Below are 21,087 nucleotides of genomic sequence, written 5' to 3'. Positions count from 1 at the left end.
ATCTCTCACTCCAGCAATTTCCTTTGCCGCATCCTGCTTGCAGAGCTGATGAGCCAGCATCCTACTCGCCTTTTCACCATGTTCGTACACTACCCCTTGTGCCTTCCTCCACTGTGCCTCCGCCTTTCTAGTGGCCAGCAAATCAAATTTAGCCTGCAGGCTGTGCCTCTCCCCCAACAGTCCCTCCTCTGGTGCCTCTGCGTACCTCCAGCATCCTTCCCACCAGTCTATCCCTCTCACTCCTCTCCCTGTGTGCCCGGATGGATATCAGCTCCCCACGAATCACTGCTTTCAGGGCTTCCCAGACCACCCCCACCTGAACCTCCCCCGTATCATTCACCTCGAGGTACCCCTCAATACTTGCCCGGACCCTCCTGCACACCTCCTCCTCCGCCAACAACCCCACATCCAACCGCCACAACGGGCGCTGGTCCCGCACCTCCCCCATCTCCAACTCTATCCAGTGCGGAGCGTGGTCGGAGATTGCAATGGCCGAATACTCGGCCTCCTCCACTCTCGGAATCAGTCCCCTACTCACCACGAAGAAGTCTATCCGAGAGTAGACCCTATGTACGTGGGAGAAGAAAGAGTACTCGCGTGCCCTCGGCCTCACAAACCTCCATGGATCCACCCCACCCATCTGGCCCATAAACCCTCTCAGTACCTTGGCTGCCGCCGGCCTCCTACCCTTCCTAGAGCTGGACCGATCCAGTGAAGGATCCAACACCGTATTGAAGTCCCCCCCCCCCGACATGATCAGACCTCCCACCTCTAGGTCCGGGTCCCGTCCCAACATACCCCTCATAAAGCCCGCATCGTCCCAATTTGGGGCATACACGCTAGCGAGTACCACCTTCTCTCCTTGTAGCCTACCCGTAACCATAACATACCTACTCCCTTTATCCGCCACCACCTCCGATGCCTCAAACAACACATTTTTCCCCACCAGAATCGCCACTCCCCGGTTCTTCACATCCAACCCAGAGTGGAAAACCTGCCCCACCCATCCCTTCCTCAGACGGACCTGGTCCACCACCTTCAGGTGGGTCTCCTGAAGCATTGCCACATCTGCCTTTAGCCCCCTCAGATGAGCAAGTACCCTCGACCGCTTCACTGGCCCATTCAATCCTCTCGCATTCCAGGTGACCAACCGGATCAGAGGGTGTCCCTGCCCCCCCCCCCCCCCCCCCCCCCCCCCCCTGTCGACTAGCCATAGCCCGTCGACTGCCCGCCTACTGCCCGCCCCAAGCCAGCACACCCTGCCCGACCCAGTCCTCACAGCGACAACACCTCACCTCTGTCCCCCCGGCCCCTACCAGCTCCTTCCTGACCCTGCCAGCAGCAACCCGGTATTCCCCCCCCCAGGCTAGGAACCCTCCTAGCCGCGAACCGTCCTCCATTGTACTTCCGTGGGTCAGCTAACTTCTGCTGGCACAGGAAACTCCCGCCAATAACCCGACCCCTCCCAAAGTGGGATCATCCCCCATCCCATCCCCCCTCCAGGCACCGCTCCAGCGCGGGGAAGAACCAGTTAAGGCCCTGCCTCCCCCCCGTCATCGTCTCCACCCCCCAGCCCCGCAGCGCGGGAAACCAGAGGAAAGCCCGTGCTTTCGCACTGCCCCATCACACCCTTCTGACGCAGCTCCCAAATACCAGCCCCACTCCATACCTCCAACCCGACATAGAATACAACAAACCCCCCCCAACCCTCCCCGCAAGATACAAAACTCAAACAATGCCCCACAGCAAAAAACATAACAGAACAACACCCTCATAAATAACCCTATCAAAATTGCAAAAGTACAGAAAAAGAGAACACAGCAACAGCAGATTCCAGCAATAAAGTATTACAACCGACCCCGCAACCCCCAACCCCTAGTTCAAGTCCAGTTTCTCCGTCCGCACGAAGGCCCACGCCTCCTCCGGGGAATCGAAATAATAATGCCGGTCCAAATAAGTTACCCACAGGCGCGCAGGCTGCAACATTCTGAACTTTATCTTCTTCTTGTAAAGCACCACTTTCGTCCGATTAAACCCGGACCGCCGCTTAGCCACCTCCGCACTCCAATCCTGGTAGATCCGTACTGTCCCATTCTCCCAATTGCTGCTCTTCACCTTCTTGGCCCAGCGCAGCACACACTCCCGATCACTGAACCGGTGCAACCTCACCAGCACCGCACGCGGGCTTTCATTCTCCTTAGGCCTCCTGGCCAGTACTCTGTGTGCTGCCTCCAGCTCAAAGGGCAGATGGAAAGACCCGGCCCCCACTAGCGAGTTCAGCATCGTAGCCACGTAGGTTGTCAGGTCTAACCCCTCCAGCCCCTCTGCAAGGCCCAAGATCTGCAGATTATTCCGCCTCATGCGGTGATCAAGCTCCTCGAAGCGGTCCTGCCACTTCTTGTGGAGTGCCTCGTGTCCCTCCACCTTACTCACCAGGATCCCGGCCTCCTCCTCTCGTTCAGTGGCCTGCGTCTGCAGCTCCTTGATGGCAGCACCCTGGGTCATCTGAATCTCCGAGAGCCTTTTGTTCGTTTCCTGCAGAGAGCTCAGTACCTCAGCCTTGAAGTCTGTGAAGCAGCGCAGGAGAGCAGCTTGTTGCTCCAGGGCCCACTGCTTCCACTCCTCTGGAGCTCCGGCGGCCGCCATCTTGGATTTCGTCCCCCGTTTTTTCTGGGGAGCTGCTGCCGTTTTTTCCCCCCTTCCACGCAGAGTTCGAGTCATGAACTGCAGGGAAAGTCGATCAGCACACCTTCTCCTACCGGGAGACGTCGAAAAATTTCTGTTTTGGGCTCTAAAAAGAGCCGAAAAGTCAGTTTGAAACGGGAGCTCCCAAATGTGCGGCTTCCTACGTCATCTCCACCGGAAGTCCGCAAGGACCATTGTCGTTCATTACCGTGAGCGGTATCCCATGCCTGGCGAACGTTTCTTTGCAGACTTTAATCACTGCCTTCGACGCAAGGTCGGACAGTCTCACCACTTCTAGGTAACTGGAGAAGTAGTCGACCAGGAGTACGTAGTTACGCCCCTTGGCGTGGAAAAGGTCTACACCAAATTTGGACCACGGAGAGGTCACGATCTCGTGCTGCTGCAACTTTTCTTTGGGTTGAGCTGGCTGAAACTTCTGACAGGTAGGGCAGTTGAGGACTGTGTTGGCAATGTCCTGGTTAATGCCAGGTCAATAAACCACCTCCCGAGCTCGCGTAGGCATTTCGCGACCCCAAGGTGACCCTCATGGAGGTGCCCGAGCACCATAGCTCGCATGCTCGGAGGAATCACGATCCTGTCGAGCTTCAGGAGGATGCCCTTCACCACCGTCAAGTCGTCCTTTATATTGTAGAACTGGGGACATTGTCCCTTCTGCCAGCTATTGGTAAGGTGCTGCATCACATGCTGCAGAGAGGATCCTTGGCCGTTTCCTCACGAATTTGGACCACCCGCTCGTCAGAGGCTGGGAGGTTGGTGGCGCACAATTGCACTTGCGCTTCAATGTGGCAGATGAAGTCACTTTGTTCACACGGTGTGGTAATGGACCTGGATAGGGTATTTGCAATGATGAGCTCTTTGCCTGGCATGTAGACAAGTTCGAAGTCGTAGCGGCGTAGTTTAAGAAGAATTCACTGTAACCGAAGTGTCATGTCATTTAAATCCTTCTGGATTATGTGGACTAGAGACCTGTGGTCCGTTTCTACCATGAATTTCGGCAGGCCGTAAACATAGAACATAGAACAGTACAGCACAGAACAGGCCCTTCGGCCCTCGATGTTGTGCCGAGCAATGATCACCCTACTTAAACCCACGTAACCCGTAAACCCGTAACCCAACAATCCCCCCATTAACCTTACACTACAGGCAATTTAGCATGGCCAATCCACCTAACCCGCACATCTTTGGACTGTGGGAGGAAACCGGAGCACCCGGAGGAAACCCACGCACACACGGGGAGGACGTGCAGACTCCACACAGACAGTGACCCAGCCGGGAATCGAACCTGGGACCCTGGAGCTGTGAAGCATTGATGCTAACCACCATGCTACCGTGAGGCATGGTAACATGCCTCACAACCATGTTGTGAACATGGTTCACAACATAGTTGTGAAACTTGACTATCCATGTCAGGAGGCCCAGACATTCCTTCTGAATCTGAGCGTACCGTTGCTCAGTGGGCGTCATGGCCCTGGAGGCATATGCCCCTGCAGCCCAGAACGAGGAGTCATCTCGCTGCAGGAGCACTGCCTCAATGCCGTCCTGGCTTGCATCAGTTGATATCTTGGTTTCCTTGGTTGGGTCAAAGAACGCCAGAACAGGGGCTCTGGTGAGCTTTGCTTTCAGCTCACGCCATTCCTCTTCATGCGTGAGCAGCCACTGGAATTCTGTCGACTTCTTGACGAGATGGCGGAGGGCCGTGGTGTGGGATGCCATATTGGGAATGAATTTCCCGAGGAAGTTGACCATCCCAAGAAAGCGGAGGCCCGCCATCTTGTCCTCCGGGATCTTCATGGCATTGATCGCTGAGACCTTGTCGGCATCTAGCCGCACACCCTGCTGCGAGATGTGGTTACCTAGGAATTTGATATCCGATTGACCAAATGAGCACTTGGCCCTGTTGGGCTGGAGACCATGTTCATGGATTCTCTGGAATACCTTCTTGAGGCCAGCGATGTGTTCCTGGGACGTTGTGGACCAGATAATGACATCGTCAACGTACACTGGCACCCCTTGATGCCCTCCATCATCTGTTCCATGATACGGTGAAATATCTCTGAGGCAGAGATGATGCCAAAAGGCATGCGGTTGTCGCAGTAGCGACCGAACAGGGTGTTGAATGTGCTCAGCTTGCAACTGGACGCGTCCAGCTGTTATTTGCCAAAAGCCCCGGGAGGCATCTAGCTTAGTGAAGAATTTGGCATGAGCCATCTCACTGGTCAACTCTTCACGTTTTGGGATCGGGTAATGCTCCCGCATGATGTTGCGGTTTAGATCCTTAGGGTCAATGCAAATGCGAAGCTCCCCTGACGGCTTCTTTACGCAGACCATGGAGCTGACCCAGTCTGTGGCTCTGTGACCTTCAATATGATGCCCTGGTCTTGGAGGTCCTGTAATTGCTTCTTCAGACGATCCTTGAGGGGTGCCGGCACCCGGCAAGGTGCATGAATTATAGGGGTGGCATTTGGCTTGTGCAGGATTTTATATCGGTACGGGAGCGTGCCCATTCCATTGAATATGCTGTGGTACTGCGTGATGATGTCATCTATGTCAGCTTGCAAGTTTCTATCAGGCGAGGCCATCGCCGGTGATGATGACATGGTGTGGACGCACTGAACCAGATTCAGGAGCTTGCAGGCTCGAGCACCGAGCAGGGACACCCTGTCAGGCCTGACGATTTCAAACTGCAGTGGTGCCTTGATCGCCTGATTGGACACCCGTAGTTGACACGAGCCACTGGCAGCTATGGCATTGCCATTGTAGTCAAGGAGCTGGCAGGCCGGTGGAAGAATACTTGGTCTGACGCGGATGGTGTCGAGATCGGATTGAGAGGAGGCTCGCCGGTATCCAGTTTAAACCGGATGTGAGCCTTGTTAACTGTGAGGACAGCACACCACTCGTCGTCGGGATCCACACTGAGGATCAAGAGGCGTTTCGCCGGTGTGGAGACTTGAGGTACTCAGCATCAGGGTCTGTTGGGCTGTCGAGATCGGAATCTGGCATGCCTTGTTGAATTGGGCGGATACTTCTGCACCGCAGCTGGGAACGCTGGCTGCTGAGCGGTGGAGCAGATCTGCAAAGGTCTACAAGCTTGCCACACTGTAGACACCGGCGTCCTTTTGCTGGACATTGCCACTTTAAGTGGGCGGGGCCACAATCCAGACATGTCATGACACCGACGTCAGCACGTTCCGTGCTCCATCGTGCATGTGCAGTGCGGTCGATCGACGTACGCACCTGCGCAGTCGGGTTGTTGGTCTCGTAGTCCACTCGGTCGTGGCGCGCATGCGCAGGGATCCGGGAAAAGTGCGCGAAACGGCCACTCTCCTCGATGCTCAGGCCCTGCATCTGTGCAATGGCCTGCACCCGTTCCGCCTCGTGGGAGGCCAGCTTTGCAGTTTCTGCTGCCCTGATGTGGGAGTAACGATTCTTAGCACGTTCATGGACAACACACGTCTTGATTGCGACAGGGTCAACTGCTTGACTTTCAGGAGCTGCTGGCGAAGGGAATCGGAGTGGACCCCGAAAACGATCTGATCCCGAATCATGGAATCAGCCGTCGAGTCATAGTTACATTACTGCGCAAGGATGCAGAGATGGGTCAAGAAGGACTGAAAAAGTTCATTCTTACCCTGAAGCCTCTGCTGGAAAACATACCGTTCAAAGCTCTCATTGACCTCAATGTCGCAGTGGCTGTCGAACTTCAGCAGGACTGTTTTGAATTTAGTTTTGTCTTTGTCTTCAGCGAACGTAAGGGAGTTGTATATGTCGATGGTGTGGTCCCCCGCTGTGGAGAGAAATAGCGTGATCTTCGATGCGGCTTCGAGGTCGGAGGCCTCGATGTACAAGAGGAACTTTTGCTTGAAGATTTTCCAGTTGGCGCCGAGGTTGCCGGAGATGCGGAGCTGCGGAGGAGGCTGGATGTTTTCCATGTCACCGGATGGCTGCTTGCTGGTCAATGCTGAATCACTCGAGGTAGGTCAGTCAAATTTCAGTATCACTCTGGTACCGTGATGTGTTAGGCAGGTTGGTTCGATGTGGACTGCACTTGATGCAGTGAAGGTAGAAACAGACGTCTAACACTGGAGAAGATCCAACAGGGTTTTATTCAACGATAGAACTAATATACATACTCAGCTGTGGGTCGACACTATACTGAACTGACTGGAGACCTTGTAGTAGCCTGACCAGACTTACTAGCTACCGCCTGGTGTTTGCACTGGTTAGCTCTTCGACTCTGGACTGTCTCAGAGAGAGCGGGAAGCCTAGTGCCCTCTGGCTTTATAGTGGTAGTATCCTGTCTGGTGATTGGCTGCTCTGTTCCGTGTGCTTACTGGTCATCCTGTGTATCAATCACTGCCTGTCTGCACTACATTATATACATGAGTGGATATTATGACACTAAATTGGTTAGGATTATATTCATTGGTGTTTAGAAGAGAGTGCGGGGGGCTCTCCTGGAAACTTACAAAATTCTAACGGGATTAGACAGGGTAGGTTCAGAAAGAATGCTCTCAATGGTGGGGGAGTCCAGAACTAGGGGTCATAGTTTGAGGATAAGGGGTAAACCTTTTAGGACGTTTTAAAAATGAATGTAGAGTACCCAATTATTTTTTTCCAATTAAGGGACAATTTAGCGTGGCCAATGCACCTAACCTGCACATCTTTGGGTTATGGGGGTGAAACCCACGCAGACTTGGGGAGAATGTGCAAACTCCACACAGATAGTGACCCAGGGCCGGGATCGAACTTGGGTCCTCAGGGTCGTAGGCTGCAATGCTAACCACTGCGCCACCAAGCAGCCCTACACCATTTAGGACTGGGGTGAGGAAAAATGTCTTCACCCAGAGAGTGGTGAATCTGTAGAATTCACTACCACAGAAAGTAGTTGAGGCTACAAAATTGTGCAATTTCAAGAAGGAATTAGATATAGCTCTTGGAGATCAAGGGATATGGGGAGGGGGGCGGGGGAAGAGGGAAGGTGGGATCAGGGTATTGATCCGCCAAGATCATAATTAATGACAGAGCAGGTTCAAAAGGGCAGAAAGGCCTCCTCCTGCTTCTATTTTCTATGTATGTTTCTATGTTCCTCCAACACGGCATGCCTACCCCAGCCCTCCACCGTTGGAACCACATAAATCCTACAGTGCAAAAGCAGACCATTCAGCCCATCGAGCCTGCACCGAAACTCTGAGTATCGTCGGTCCACTCCCCTCACTTTATCCCCGTAACCCTGACTAACTTATACATCTTCAGACACTAAAGGGCAATTTATCATGGCCAATCCACCTGACTTGCCCATCTTTGGACTGTGGGAGGAAACCGGAGCACCCGGAGGAAGTCCTGACAGACATGGAGAGAAAGTACAAACTGCACACAGTCACCCAAGTTCAGAATCAAATCCTAGTGCTGTAAGGCAACAGTGTTAATCACTGTGCCGGCCTCTGTCTCCACTTGTTGGGACCTGCCAATGGAACCTGCATTCCTGCATTTCACTGTCACTTCAGCACCTGGTGGTTGGGAGCTGGATACAATCCCAGCAGTAGTCATTCTGCTAGTGTCACTGCTGGGACCACAGAGCTTCCGGCCTCTGATTGGCTGGCAGCTCTAGGAGGCAGACCTCCTCCCCAGGTGGGCAGCAATTTTGCTTTGAAACAATTAAGGCCCCTCAAAGCGTTAAGTGACTGACAGTTTTTTGGGGAAAGGGGAGAGAGTTACACAACCAGGATGAGTTCACCACTGATTTTTTCATTAGTGGGGAGGGACAGAGAATCATGATACCCTGTTAAATCGAGACCCTTGTTCGTATGAGTTTCAAAGATTGTCACTTGGGCATACAATAGGCTGTATGCGTGTTTGCGAGGATATACAAGGCACTATGCATGTGGTAGTATATGTGTATATGAGCATAGATTTAGCATTCTGGGAAAGATTAGGTTACATATGGCCTTGCATAGATGCAGTCACAATGGTAGCACTGGGTAGGACACGACAATATGGTGAATTTTCCTATCTTGGACCCTCCCCTTTATTTGCTTTGGCTGCCAGATATTCAGATCTGTTGGTCTAAGATGCTGGATGATATTCCTAAAATTGCCCAACTCGTTGAAGCTGGACCCCACTGCCTAAAGCTTAACGAAAACAAAGTTTCTTCAAAACCTACTCCAATCTTTGATCTGTTACCAGCAGCTAGTTGACCAGTCACAAGCAGCTAAAGTAATCCATAGTGATCCTGCAGCAGTAACAATCCCACCCCCTCAGGCTAACTGTCTGACCCCTTGTGGCCCAACTAAAACCCACCAGGCACTGATACTGTGGACAAGCACAACGCTCCACTACTTAGAAACAAGTCCAAGTCTGTCCCCAGTCACGCAAAGTTAATACTTCAATCTGTCATGATTATTATATGCAACATTTTAGCAACGATGTATATCGAGATATTTAAATCCAAGAGTTAAACATCTGCCTCATCTAGATGCATATCCCTTCCAGTCTTCTTTGAACTGGGAATTTATCGAAAATTAGTCACTTTCTTTAAACAGGAAGGAACTGCAGATGTGCCTTGGACTGACCTGTGAGGCATGTTTGCACTGAAACAAAGTGACCTCGACAGCAACAGGAAGATCTGTCCCATCTTGACATGTTTTGTAGTCAGGCTGTAACAGACTGCGCAGTTTGTAAGGTCTGATTTTACCAGTTGACGTATGGCAGCGAAGACCATTCAATCTTGTCGAAAGGTTTGGCACGCCCAAGCTCCAACGCCAGAATTTAATGATTCACGCCCATCGCCTCTGAAGCCAGTTGGTTTATGAGATCCTTGTTTGTATTTTTTAAAATAAATTTAGAGGAACCAATTATTTCTTTTTCCAATTCAGGGGCAATTTAGAGTGGCCAATCCACCTAACCTGCACATCTTTGGGTTGTGGGGGTGAAGCCCACGCAGACACGGGGAGAATGTGCAAACGCCACATGGACAGTGACCCAGGGCCAGGTCCTCAGCACCGTAGTCCCAGTGCTAACCACTGTGCCGCCCCGTGCCGTTTGTGTGATAAGTGGAAGTGTGTGTGTATATAAGTATGGGTATATGAATGGCATGTGCTTGTCTGCATGGATACCTGGAGTTCATTCTTACATAAAACCAGAGCTCTATTTGTAAGGAGAAGATACCTCACTTCGAAGAAGAGGTGCAACATACACAGGTTAGCCTGAAATGGGAATAGAAGAAAAATGGGGTATAACCTGGGAGTTCAACGCAGATGTGTGATGGCACTGCCAGAAAAGAGGAGACGGAGGTTAAAGAAGAAATAGTGATCCAAAGATCAGAAAATGAGCTGCGGCCCCAGGCTTTTTGGGTTCGGAAAAGCCTGCTGGCCACTGTATCCCTCTGAAATGGACATGATTGGGCTGCATCCATATTCCAACCTAGATTTCCATCCCTACATTCCAACAGGGAAGGCCATCAGCCTTAACTTTAAACACTGCCCCACCCCTTGCAAATGATGTTCAGGAGATGGAGTCTGCCGTTTGCATGATTTCCCTGCCTTCCACTTCTGATACTGCTGACCCCATGGACTGTCGGAATAGAGGTGGCAGTATTCCCTGAGGCAGTGGTGGAAGGCCCAAGGAGGGGTACAATAAAATAGTGGCCACCTTTCTCTTGGCTTAGGCTCCATATGGATGTCATATCAAGACTCAATTCAGATTTCGGATCTTTGGAGCAGGTTTTCCACTTTAACGTTGACAATTCTCTCATCGTTATCTTTCACTGGCACAACTTTAACTTCAGTTCCCTCTTGGTGCTGGGGAATTCTGCTGAGGGCCTGTCCTGTAACCCCGATACAAGAGAACGGACTGAGGTCTCAGTGGAGTTCAGTCAGCGGACAGAAGCACTCCTCTGTCCCCTTGAAGGAGGGAAATTCAGGCCAATTTCACCACAGCGCAAGGAGAAAGCCGATTTACACTGTGCAAGACCATTTTCTCTCTGGCACGTCAAACATAATTCCAGTGCGGTGACACAATTGCATAGCAGAAATGTGAACAAACATGCTATCAACTCAGCAGAGACAATCAAAAAGTCATTGCTTGGAAACAAAAAAATATTTACATTTGTGGTTAGATGGGAGTGTGCTGTTGCTTCATGTGCTCTTCTAGCACAGCTCTAGATTTAAAACAAATGTGGTGAAAAAAGTGCCAGGCAGTGCTAATGGGCAGCACCAAGGGGATGTTCTGTGGGAATGGGGTGCTCAGTAGGGGAGGTGTTGCGTAGGTCGGTGTTCTGTGGGGGATGGGGTTGGGATATCCTGTGGGGGTGTTTCCACGGTGGGGGTGGGGGACGGGGGGGGGGGGGGACGGGGGGGTGAAGTGTGTTCTGTGGGGGTGGGTTCTGTTTTTAATTGTTTGTATTGGAGTCCCAAAAAATATGGCAAAGGAGGTCTCCCTGGAGGCCGAGGGCTTCCATGACATTTGCCCGACGGCTGTGCCACTCTGCTAAATTTCACCCACTGTGTATTCCAGTCTTCACCATAGTTGCTCTAACATTTGTGCCCTCTTTAGCTATTGCTACAACCTGATGTCTGAGGTAATGCTGCTGTGAACATGCTTTCCTACACACCCTATATCATGGGCGGGATTCTCCCATGCCGCACCGTATGGGAGAATTGCCGTTCGCACCATTTCTTCCCGCGGCGCCGGTCCGACATTGGCACGCGATTCTCTAAGGAGCGGAGAATCATACACCATTTGCGCCGGAGCGTTTGCCGCGGTGCCGGTCGTGGGCCGCTGGTTCTCCGGCCTTAATGGGCCGTGCGGAAATGGCAGGGGCGTGCCGGCACCGTTCACACCTGCTCGCAGCCAGCGGGAACTCTGCGCATAGGGTCGGGGGTGGCCTGTGGGGGGGAAAGAGGGGCTCCTTCACAGGGGGCGGGACTTCAATGGGGTCTGGCCCACGATCAGTGCCCACCAATCGGTGGGCCAGCCTCTCCAGCCCTGGCCCTATTTTATTACGCGGCTGGCCCCTGAACCCCCACGCCATGTTGTGTTGGAGCCAGCGTGTTGAGGAAGTCCCCCGCGCATTCACGGGTTGGCGCGGTGGCACTGTGCATGTGCAGGTTGGCATGGTGCCCAGTTGGTGCCAGGAAGGGAGGCTCGAGTGGCGTGAACTGCTCCAGCGCTGTGCTGGCCCCCTGCGGGGGCCAGAATAGTTAGTGCCCGCGCCCGTTTCGTGCCGTCGTGAAACGCAACGGCATTCACGATGCCGCGAACACTGCCTCCATTTCGGAGAATCCCGCCCCATTTCTTTAACATTGATGCAAGTGGTTTAGGTGTAAAACTGCTGAAATAGAGTTCAGCCAAGTGATAGTTTATTTTTTTCAAATCTTCACACACGTTTTTCTCCTTTGGGGAATAGTGGGGAAGTTCTGGGAGGATTAGCAGGCTGATTATCAATGTGGTGAACTGAGTCATCAGCCCTCCTTTCCTTGCCAATGAATCCTAGAACGAGGTTTGAACCCGAAGCTGCTGCCTTGTTGGCAGGGACACTATTTACTGAGCCACAAGACCTCTGCTCAGTGAAGTAATGGGGAAACGTCGACAGGACTGTTGCATTCCTTTGTGCTCACTGGGCTAAATCGCTGGCTTTTAAAGCAGACCAAGCAGGCCAGCAGCACGGTTCGATTCCTGTACCAGCCTTCCCGGACAGGCGCCGGAATGTGGCGACTAGGGGCTTTTCACAGTAACTTCATTGAAGCCTACTCGTGACAATAAGTGATTTTCATTTCATTTCAAGTGCCAGACAATTACCATCCCCAACAATGCACGGGGATGCCATCATCTACAAATTCACCCCAAGCCACACAGATCATCCTGACTTGGAAATATGTCGCCCCTCCTTCACTGACATAAGATCAATATTCTGGACCCGAACCTCACAGTGGGTGTATCCACAATATATGGACTGTTCAAGGAGGTGGTTTGCCATCCTTTTCGAGGGCAATTAGGGATGGGCAATTAATGCTGGCCTAGCCAGTGATGGCCCGGTCCCAAGAACAAATTGGGAAAAAAAAAAATTCAGCTTTGTATCAACTTCAGTTACTTTGAAAGAATGAATGCTCTTGAATATGTGTGGCCATCTTTGTTCAGACAACAGGTTGTGCAATTCGTCAGTATGTGGCCCTTCTTGCTTTTCAGTTTTCTAAATTCGAGTGTGGAAGAATTGCAAAAGGATTCTTCTGACCTACATTCCTGATTAGACAACTGATTTTCGATCAACTATGATCAAATTGATTGGTAGAACATGATTGAGGGGCTGAACGGTCTACTGTTCATACAATTGAGCAAGGCCTGGACTAATGAGTTCACATCCCACCTTGGCACTGGGGGGGGGGGGAAATTAAATTGAATTAATAAACCTGGAATAAAACTTTACCAAGAAACTATCGGGCAGTTGTAAAAACCCATCTGGTTCAGTAATGTCTTTCAGGGAAGGAAATATGCTGTCCTCAACTGGTCGGACTAACATGTGACCGCAGAACCAAAATGTGGTTACTCCTAACTGCCCTCTGAAATGGTCTAGCAAGCCACTTCATCAAACTGCGAGAGAAAACGTTAAAAGAATAAGACTGGACTGACAACCCCGGATGGATCCAGGTACAGAAAACAACAAAGGCACATCCTGCTCAGTGAACCCGAGAGAGTCCCACAGAGCAGCCAAGTAACAGCCTGACATAACCCACCAAACCGTACCTCACATACTCAGCAGAGGTGATGGCAGTCATATACAGTCAGTAGGGAATGACCCTGGGAGTTCATAACAGTGACTCCAGACCCATGATGTCTCAAGGCACCCAGTCAAAAGTAAGCAAGGGATCCTCCTGCTGTTCTCTCATCTACTTCCCTTCCTCAGCTGATGAATCAGCCCTCCTCCTTATTGAATGCACAACAAAGAGGCGATGAGGGTATTAAAGGCACAAAATGTACACTGGGTGAGTGACTTCAATGTCCATCACCAAGAGTGGTCCAGCAGCACCACTTCTGGCAGAGCTGGCTGAGCCCTGAAGGATATATCTGTCGATGGACCCTAGGCAGTGATGGAACCTCACACCTCTTGTTAATTTATCTGTTGCAGATGCATCTGTGACAATATTGATAGAAGTGAATACTGCATGGACCTTGTGGAGGCCAAGCCCTGTCTTCACACTGAGGACATCCCTCATCATGCAGTGTGGCACTGCCTCCATGCCAGATGGGTTAGATTCAGAACAGATCTAGCATTTCAGAATTGGCTTCATTAGCAGCAGAACTCTATTCAACAACAACTTGTAACCACATGGCTTGGTATATAACCACCATTACCATTCCCACCGCACTGACCAGCCTGGATCAATGAAGTGTGCAGGGGAGCAGCTCCAGGTATGCCTAAGAATAAGGCGTCAACCTATTGAAGCTAAAACACGGGTTGCGTGCATGCCAAATATTGCAAACAGCATGGTATAGGCAGAGTTAAGTGATGCCACAACCTATGAATCAGGTCAAAGCTCTGAGCTTTGTCACATCCAGTTGTGAAAGATGGTGGACAATTACAGGGAGGAGACGCCACCAACATGTCCATCCTCAGTGATGGGGGACCCGAGCACATCAAGGCTGAAGTATTTGCAAGGCTTGTGCTCCAGATCTAGTCACGCCACTAGCCGAGCTGTTCTAGTACAGCTACAACACTGGCATCTACACGACAATGTGGAAAATGACTCTGGTACATCCTGTCGACAAGAAACAGGACAAATGCAATCAGCCAATTATCTCCCCTGCATCCGCCCACCATCAATCTACTCTCAATTGCCAGCAAAATGATGGAAGGTGTTGTTGATCATGCTCTTACTCAGGAGTACACTGCTCAATGATGCTCCAAATATGGACCATAGAGTTAAATTCCTCAGAGTGACTGCCCTGAACATTAAAGCATTCTTTGGCCGAATGTGGCATCAAGGAGCTCCAATAGTCAATGGGAATCAAGCGAATGCTCTCCAATATTTAGAGTCATGCCTAGCACAAAGGAAGAGGGTGTGGTTGTTGTAGTCTAATCATTTCAGTCCTGCAGGAGAGCCTGAGGGTAATGTCCTAAAGCTTTCCTTCAGCAAAAGTTGAGGAGTGGAGCTGCTCGCTGGTGATTGCACAGTATTCAGTTCCATTTGTGACTCCATCAGATACTAAAGCAGTCTGTACCGACATGCAGCAAGACCTGGATACAATCCAGACTGGGCTGATAAGTGGCAAGTAATGTTCACTCCACACAAATGCCAGGCAATGACCACCACCATCCCAAGGCAATTAGGGATGGGTAATGAATGATGGCCGAGCAAAGCATAGATCCCAAGATGAAATAAAAATAAACTCCCAGGCAGCCGAGTGTCTGATGGAAAGTTGTTAGTATTAATTTGACCCATCATTTGATTACCAGCGAGTGATATTCTCTGTAAACAGGTTGTTCATCAATGGTCACAAGCCACAACTTGCAGCACAACTGTGCTCCTGGATAAGGGCGTCTTGTTTTTTATGGCTACATTTAATTTTATGTCAGCTTAAGAAAGTCACATTATTCAGCTATCATCTGTGCACACAATTATTAGGAAGGGTGTAGCACCAAGTTTATCTGTATCAAAACAGTTTCCATTTCGAACTGCACGCTGTTTCTTAGTCACAGCCTGCTTTGTTATTAATAGAAAAACAAGATTGTTCGGAACATTGCATGGTCACTGGTTAAGACCAATAGATAGTTTATAAAAACAAGACAGTGAAAGGAATAGAAAGGTCTATCGATAGGATGAGAGGATGAAATGTCCAGAATTAATCATCCAAAACAGAAATAACAGGAGCATTATCAAAGAAAACATGAGACCAAATCACATGAGACACTGCAGATGCTGGAAATGTGAAATAAAAGCAGAAACGCTGGAAATATCAACAGGACAGGGAATATCTGGTCTGAGAAGGGCCATTGACCAGAAACATGGGGCTGGATTTTGCGGTCCGCCAGCCGGGCGCTTCTCAGACTTGCGCCGTTTGCTACCAGCGGGATTGTATCTTTCCAGCGCTAGCCAATGGGATTTCCCATTGGAACCACCCCATGCCATCAGGGAAATTGAATCGCAACGACTGGAGAACTCTGGCCATTGACTCGGTTTCCTCCACAGTCGATTCCTGACCTGCTGAGCATTTCTGGAAATTTCCGTTCTCATTTAAGGAGATATTCATTCAGGTGACTAAAGGGTTAGGTTTTCAAGTATTATTTTAAAGAGGAAATAGAACAGCAGAGAAGTTCAGGGAGGAAACTTGAGAAATTAGGCTCTCAGCAATTGAAGGCATGGCTTCCCGCTTGGGTCACTGTCTGTGTGGAGTCTGCACTTTCTCCCCAGTGTCTGTGCGGGTTTCCTCCGGGTGCTCCGGTTTCCTCCCACAAGTCCCGAAAGACGTGCTTGTTAGGTGAATTGGACATTCTGAATTCTCCCTCCGTGTACCCAAACAGGAGCCAGAATGTGGCGACTAGGGGATTTTCACAGTAACTTCATTGCAATGTTAATGTAAGCCTACTTCTGACAATAATAAAAATTATAAAAGATTATTCTTACAAAGAAAATCGGGGATGAGCAAAAAGGTAGAATTGGAAGAGCGCAGTGATGTTGAAGAATACAGATGGAGGGTTGCCCCAACGCCGCCTCAGGACCCCAATTCATCCAACCTACCTCTTCCAGGGTCCTCAAGCTCCCAATCACCCAACCTCTTCTGGGCAAGGCTCCCCCAGACCCCTGGCATGGACCACCTGGGGAACCTTGGCACTGCCAGCATGACATTGCCAGGGTACCCATGTGGTTGTGCCAAAGTGCCCTGTCCCGACCACCCGGAGGCCTCAACTGCCCAGCGAGATGCCATCACGACTGGTTCTCAACTTTGTCAACCAGTACCAAGTGGCACCCGGTTGAGGCCTCGCTGGCCTGGCCGGTGAATCCCAGGCCCCTGCTGAATTGGGCGCGCATATATTAAAATGAACCAAATGGCATGCCTGCATCTCGCCCAACAAGACCGAGATACAGATTGCGCCGGCCTTACAAGATTCCGTTGAATCTTGCAAGAAGTTTTGAGCGTTGCGATTCCCGATGGAGGCCTCTTGCGAAATTCAACAGCTTTGTCCCGACAGCGCCTCAGGCAGGACGAGGCCAATGAATCAGGCCCTAAAATGCAACACTTCCGGTTTGAAATTCTACAGCCTCGATTAACCCCACACAGCTGAACACAGTTCACTGACATGATAAACTCTCCACCAGCACTATTTAAAGGGATCATTGATTTACTTGCAAGCTTATTACCAAATCTCAGCTATTACTACAATTCTCAGATTTTTGGGTACACTTGCATTCTTGTTTAAAGTTTCCGTACTCTGCAGAGAAAGGTTTGGCTGCTGCAGAAGTACTTTTTGGTGACTTCAAATCAGTTGCTTCCAGGCCTAAGTGCTGAGCAAAGCTTTCTCTTGGCTTTGAACATGAATGGGAGAATAAGCACAGGCCACACAGAGCAGGACAAGCAACTAGATGAGGGAGGAGGAGGAGCGGAAGGGTTCTGAGTAACGCCCCTTCTATCTCCAATGCCCCAGCGCTATCCATAGGAGTTAATTCCTTCTGTGTATATCATCTTGTCCCCCAAGAAAGAGGGAATAGCGTGGAGTGAGCATCGTTCAATATGTTTGAGTCATGTGGCAGTCGTGAATGAATAGCTGCCAGTATGGGTCAAGCTTCGAATGCAAGACTTGCAACAGTCCTGAATGTGCGAGGATGAAATATAACATATATGAATATTAGATGCGAGTCCTGATTGTTAGTGGTGGTTGGTGGGTGGGTGATGGGTGTAATAGTGAATTGAGAGGTGGACGAGGCCAGTGGTGAAGCTGGTAGGATAAACCTTTTAAAATTCAATCTTGACAACCAGTATGAGATCAATAAATTTCTTCCTGCACTGCATATGTCTGATCCTTCTCTCTCTATCCCATCTCTCCCTCCAATGGTCAGCCAATGTCGATTCTTCCACAGCACAACTCCAGTTCTGAAACACCTCAACACAACCAGCTGCAAGGTAGCTCCTCTTGGAAAGATGCAAGATAGATTTAAGTAGTGTAAGGTATGTTATGACATCGGCCTTCCTGCTGATGCTTGCAGTCAATCAACAGTGCAGGAAGCACTAACTGCACAAGGAAATCATGGAAATGAACAGGCAACATGATGTTGCCATCCTATCTGCAACGTCAATGGGCATGGATTCACTGCCGATCACAATCCTGCTGCCCATTTTCAGAAATGATCCAATTTAACCACCAGGTGAAGCAAGGCCATGATGGATCACAAGTTGTGAATTATGAATTCATAGAATCCCTGCAGGGCAGAAGGAGGCCATTCGGCCTACCGAGTCTGCACCCGGAAAGAGCACCCCACCCAAGCCCACACCCTAACCTAGTAACCCCACCTAACCTTTTGGACACTAAGGGGCAACTTGGCTTGGCCATTCCACCAAACCCCACATCTTTGGACCGTGGGAGGAAACTGGAGCACCTGCAGGAAACCCACGCAGACATGGGGGGGTAACAGCGCAAACTCCATACAGACAGTCACCCCAGGGCGTTAATGTTAATGCAGAATTAATTGCAAGGGAGCATTTGTTCCAAACTTGCTGCTATAAATGTAGAATTCCTGTTCCACCTGGGGCAGCACAGTGGTTAGCACAGTTGCTTCACAGCTTCAGAGTCCCAGGTTTGATTCCTGGCTTGGGTCACTGTTTGTGCGGAGTCTGCACATTCTTCCAGTGTGCGTGGGTTTCCTCCGGGCGCTCCGGTTTCCTCCCACAGTCCAAAGATGTACAGGTTAGGTGGATTGGCCACGCGAAATTGCCCTTAAGTGTCCAAAAAGGTTGGGTGGCCATTGGGTTACGGGGATAGGGCAGAGGTGTGGGTTGGGTAGGGTGCTCTTTCCAAAGGGCCGTTACAGACTCGAATGGCCTCCTTCTGCATTGTCAATTTTATGAAATTCTATCTCTACTCACTTTCCTGTGATTGCTAGACACATGTCTAACTCTTAATTGCTTCCTAATCGATTTTAATTCAGAACCCCCTTCTTCCTCCATTTTTTAATAAGTCTAACTGCTTCCTTTCCCCTTGTCACCTGACTGAGTTAGCTAGCTTGATGAACTTGCCTCTTCCTCCCATCACTATTTGCCAACTGGTTTCTAAACTCCCCAACTTCACATGCTTCACGCCAGAATCTGTTTGAATAAACTAATTGGCTTCATTTAGAGCCCTCTGTTTATCTGTACTCATCCAGCTTGGTTTAGCTCTTTAACATATCTGCAAACAGGAAACTTCACAACCAATATTGGATTCACTTTAAAGCTCTTAAAATGTCAGCATCCGTTACTGAAGCAGAGAATGGTGATTTTTATTTTTTTTAAATTACGGGATAGTTTCCTTAGTGTCAATTGAAACCACCTGTCAGATTACAATCTTTTGATGCACCTTGTGGTGCTCGACTTGCTCACTACCAAAAAAAACAGCACGTGAAATAACGTGGCTAGCACATTCCAATTGTATACAGCTCTCACACATACTGCAGAGGACCTATAAAGTTGGGCAGACAGATAACAGCCAGACAGATTCGTGAACATTTAAGACAACGCTTGTCATAGATTTTCTGCTCGCTGGTAACTGAAATCAGAGGAAGTGTAACGAGGTGCAATCAATTGATCAACAACACACGCTTGCTTTCTCGACTTCCTCGATTTAAATGAGTTCCCAGAATAAAGGAATCTGAGGCTTACCTTCTTTCTAGACTTACAGCAGCATAACTTGCTGCTGCTGCTGCCCATTCTCCAGACTTACTGCCAGATATCTGCCTGTGAAAAACCTGCTGTCTGTAACACTGGCGGCGAAACATTAAACCTTCAGCACTTAGTAACCCAATTGGTTTGAACTGAGCCCTGGGTCTGCTGTTTGAACTTGTGGTTAGCAGTCAGAGTTACCGTACTTCCTGTAGTAAACATGCCTTCAGAAAGCTGTAAAAACTCCTGAACCCCAGCCTTTAACAGACATGCGGCTTTAAGCAAAATAACTGAGATAAGGAAGTGGAAATGTTATTTTCATCCTTTTGAGAGCAGAAACTGTTTTGAATAAACGTTAAAGCTGGGGCTTATTTATTCTACGTCTCCAATTACAGGAAACGATTTGTGGGAGGTGCCCTACAAGACTCAGAAGGTGCCTGTTGCTGAAGATTAAGTTCAATGAACTACGTAAAGGGTATGTAGGGGGACACTCCTTCACTTTTGCTGTTAAGAGCGTGTGGTCAATGTTAATTCATACAGATCCAAAGGCTTAGCAGGGATTAGAAATTTATGGGTTAATATCAGATCAACAATGATGTAATGTTTATAATAATGCAAATTGCAGCGGCTACAGTAAAGGTGAGCTGAGCGGTAGTGGATGAAAGGGTTGGAAGAGGAGGTAGTGGTGAGGCAATGAGTGGCAAGGGGTAGAATGAGGATGGTTAAAGGAAAGCTGTAACTCCCTGATGTGACCATCAATTCACAAGACACATGGTTGGAAGTGAAACAGTGGTTTTAATAATTTCACAACAGAGCCTGCCTGCGACGAGATGAACTGTCAGGCAGGCTCAGACTGCCAGGCTTTATACAACCAGTTGGTGGGAGGAGCCATGGGCGGAGCCAAGGGTGTAGCCCAGTACAAACTCCTGTACACTCCCAGTACATCTCCCCCTAGGGGCAGAGTTGCGCAACTGCTTGTGTGCCGATCTTACACAGACATAGTACGTCATATGTAATAACAATGTGAATTACGCTACTGTGATTCACCACATTCACCCCCTGTAAAAAAAATTGAGTGCGGCGGGGGTGATGTGTCTACAATTTTCCAGATTGCGGGTTTCAGTTACAAGTTACAATTTACAGGTTAAGTCGATCTGGAGGCCGAGTCGTCCTCTGGGATCGACGAAGCACCGGGGTTGCAGCCTCTTCTGGTGGCTGGGCGGTGGTGGTCGGCGAGGGAACCATGGTGGGCTCCGGGGGTGATTCGTCCAGAGCTTCGTATCCGACTGGTTTGGCTGGTGACGGGAGCGCCGGAAACCCAATGGCGCGGGAACGCGAAGCACGGGCAGTGGAACTGCAGGCGTGGGGGTGCCTGGCGCAGGGGTTTGGGAGGGGTATAGTGCGAGAGGTATCTCAGTGGAGGTAGTGTCGGAGTAGGATCCTGCAGGTGCCAGGTCCCAGAGAGAAACAGTGTCCTGACGGCCGTCAGGGTACTCTATAAATGCGGAGTGTGGGTTTGAATGGAGCAGGAGCACTCTC

At 49.9% G+C, this 21,087-nt stretch overlaps 1 protein-coding gene across 1 annotated transcript in view; it reads right to left on the bottom strand.

The window, feature by feature from the left end:
* Positions 1 to 19,823, bottom strand: part of LOC119965393 (coiled-coil domain-containing protein 69-like) — a 75,474-nt gene extending 55,651 nt beyond the window's left edge. The window contains exon 1 of the mRNA XM_038796113.1: positions 19,549 to 19,823. Within this exon, the coding sequence (XP_038652041.1) occupies positions 19,549 to 19,596 (48 nt within the window). The 5' untranslated portion in view covers positions 19,597 to 19,823. The remainder of the gene's footprint in view (positions 1 to 19,548) is intronic.
* Between the last annotated feature and the right edge of the window lie 1,264 nt (positions 19,824 to 21,087).

This window comes from Scyliorhinus canicula, chromosome 4 (genome assembly GCF_902713615.1).
Source record: "Scyliorhinus canicula chromosome 4, sScyCan1.1, whole genome shotgun sequence".
Taxonomy (NCBI): Eukaryota; Metazoa; Chordata; class Chondrichthyes; order Carcharhiniformes; family Scyliorhinidae; genus Scyliorhinus; species Scyliorhinus canicula.
This window is presented reverse-complemented; position numbering and strand designations above follow the sequence as displayed.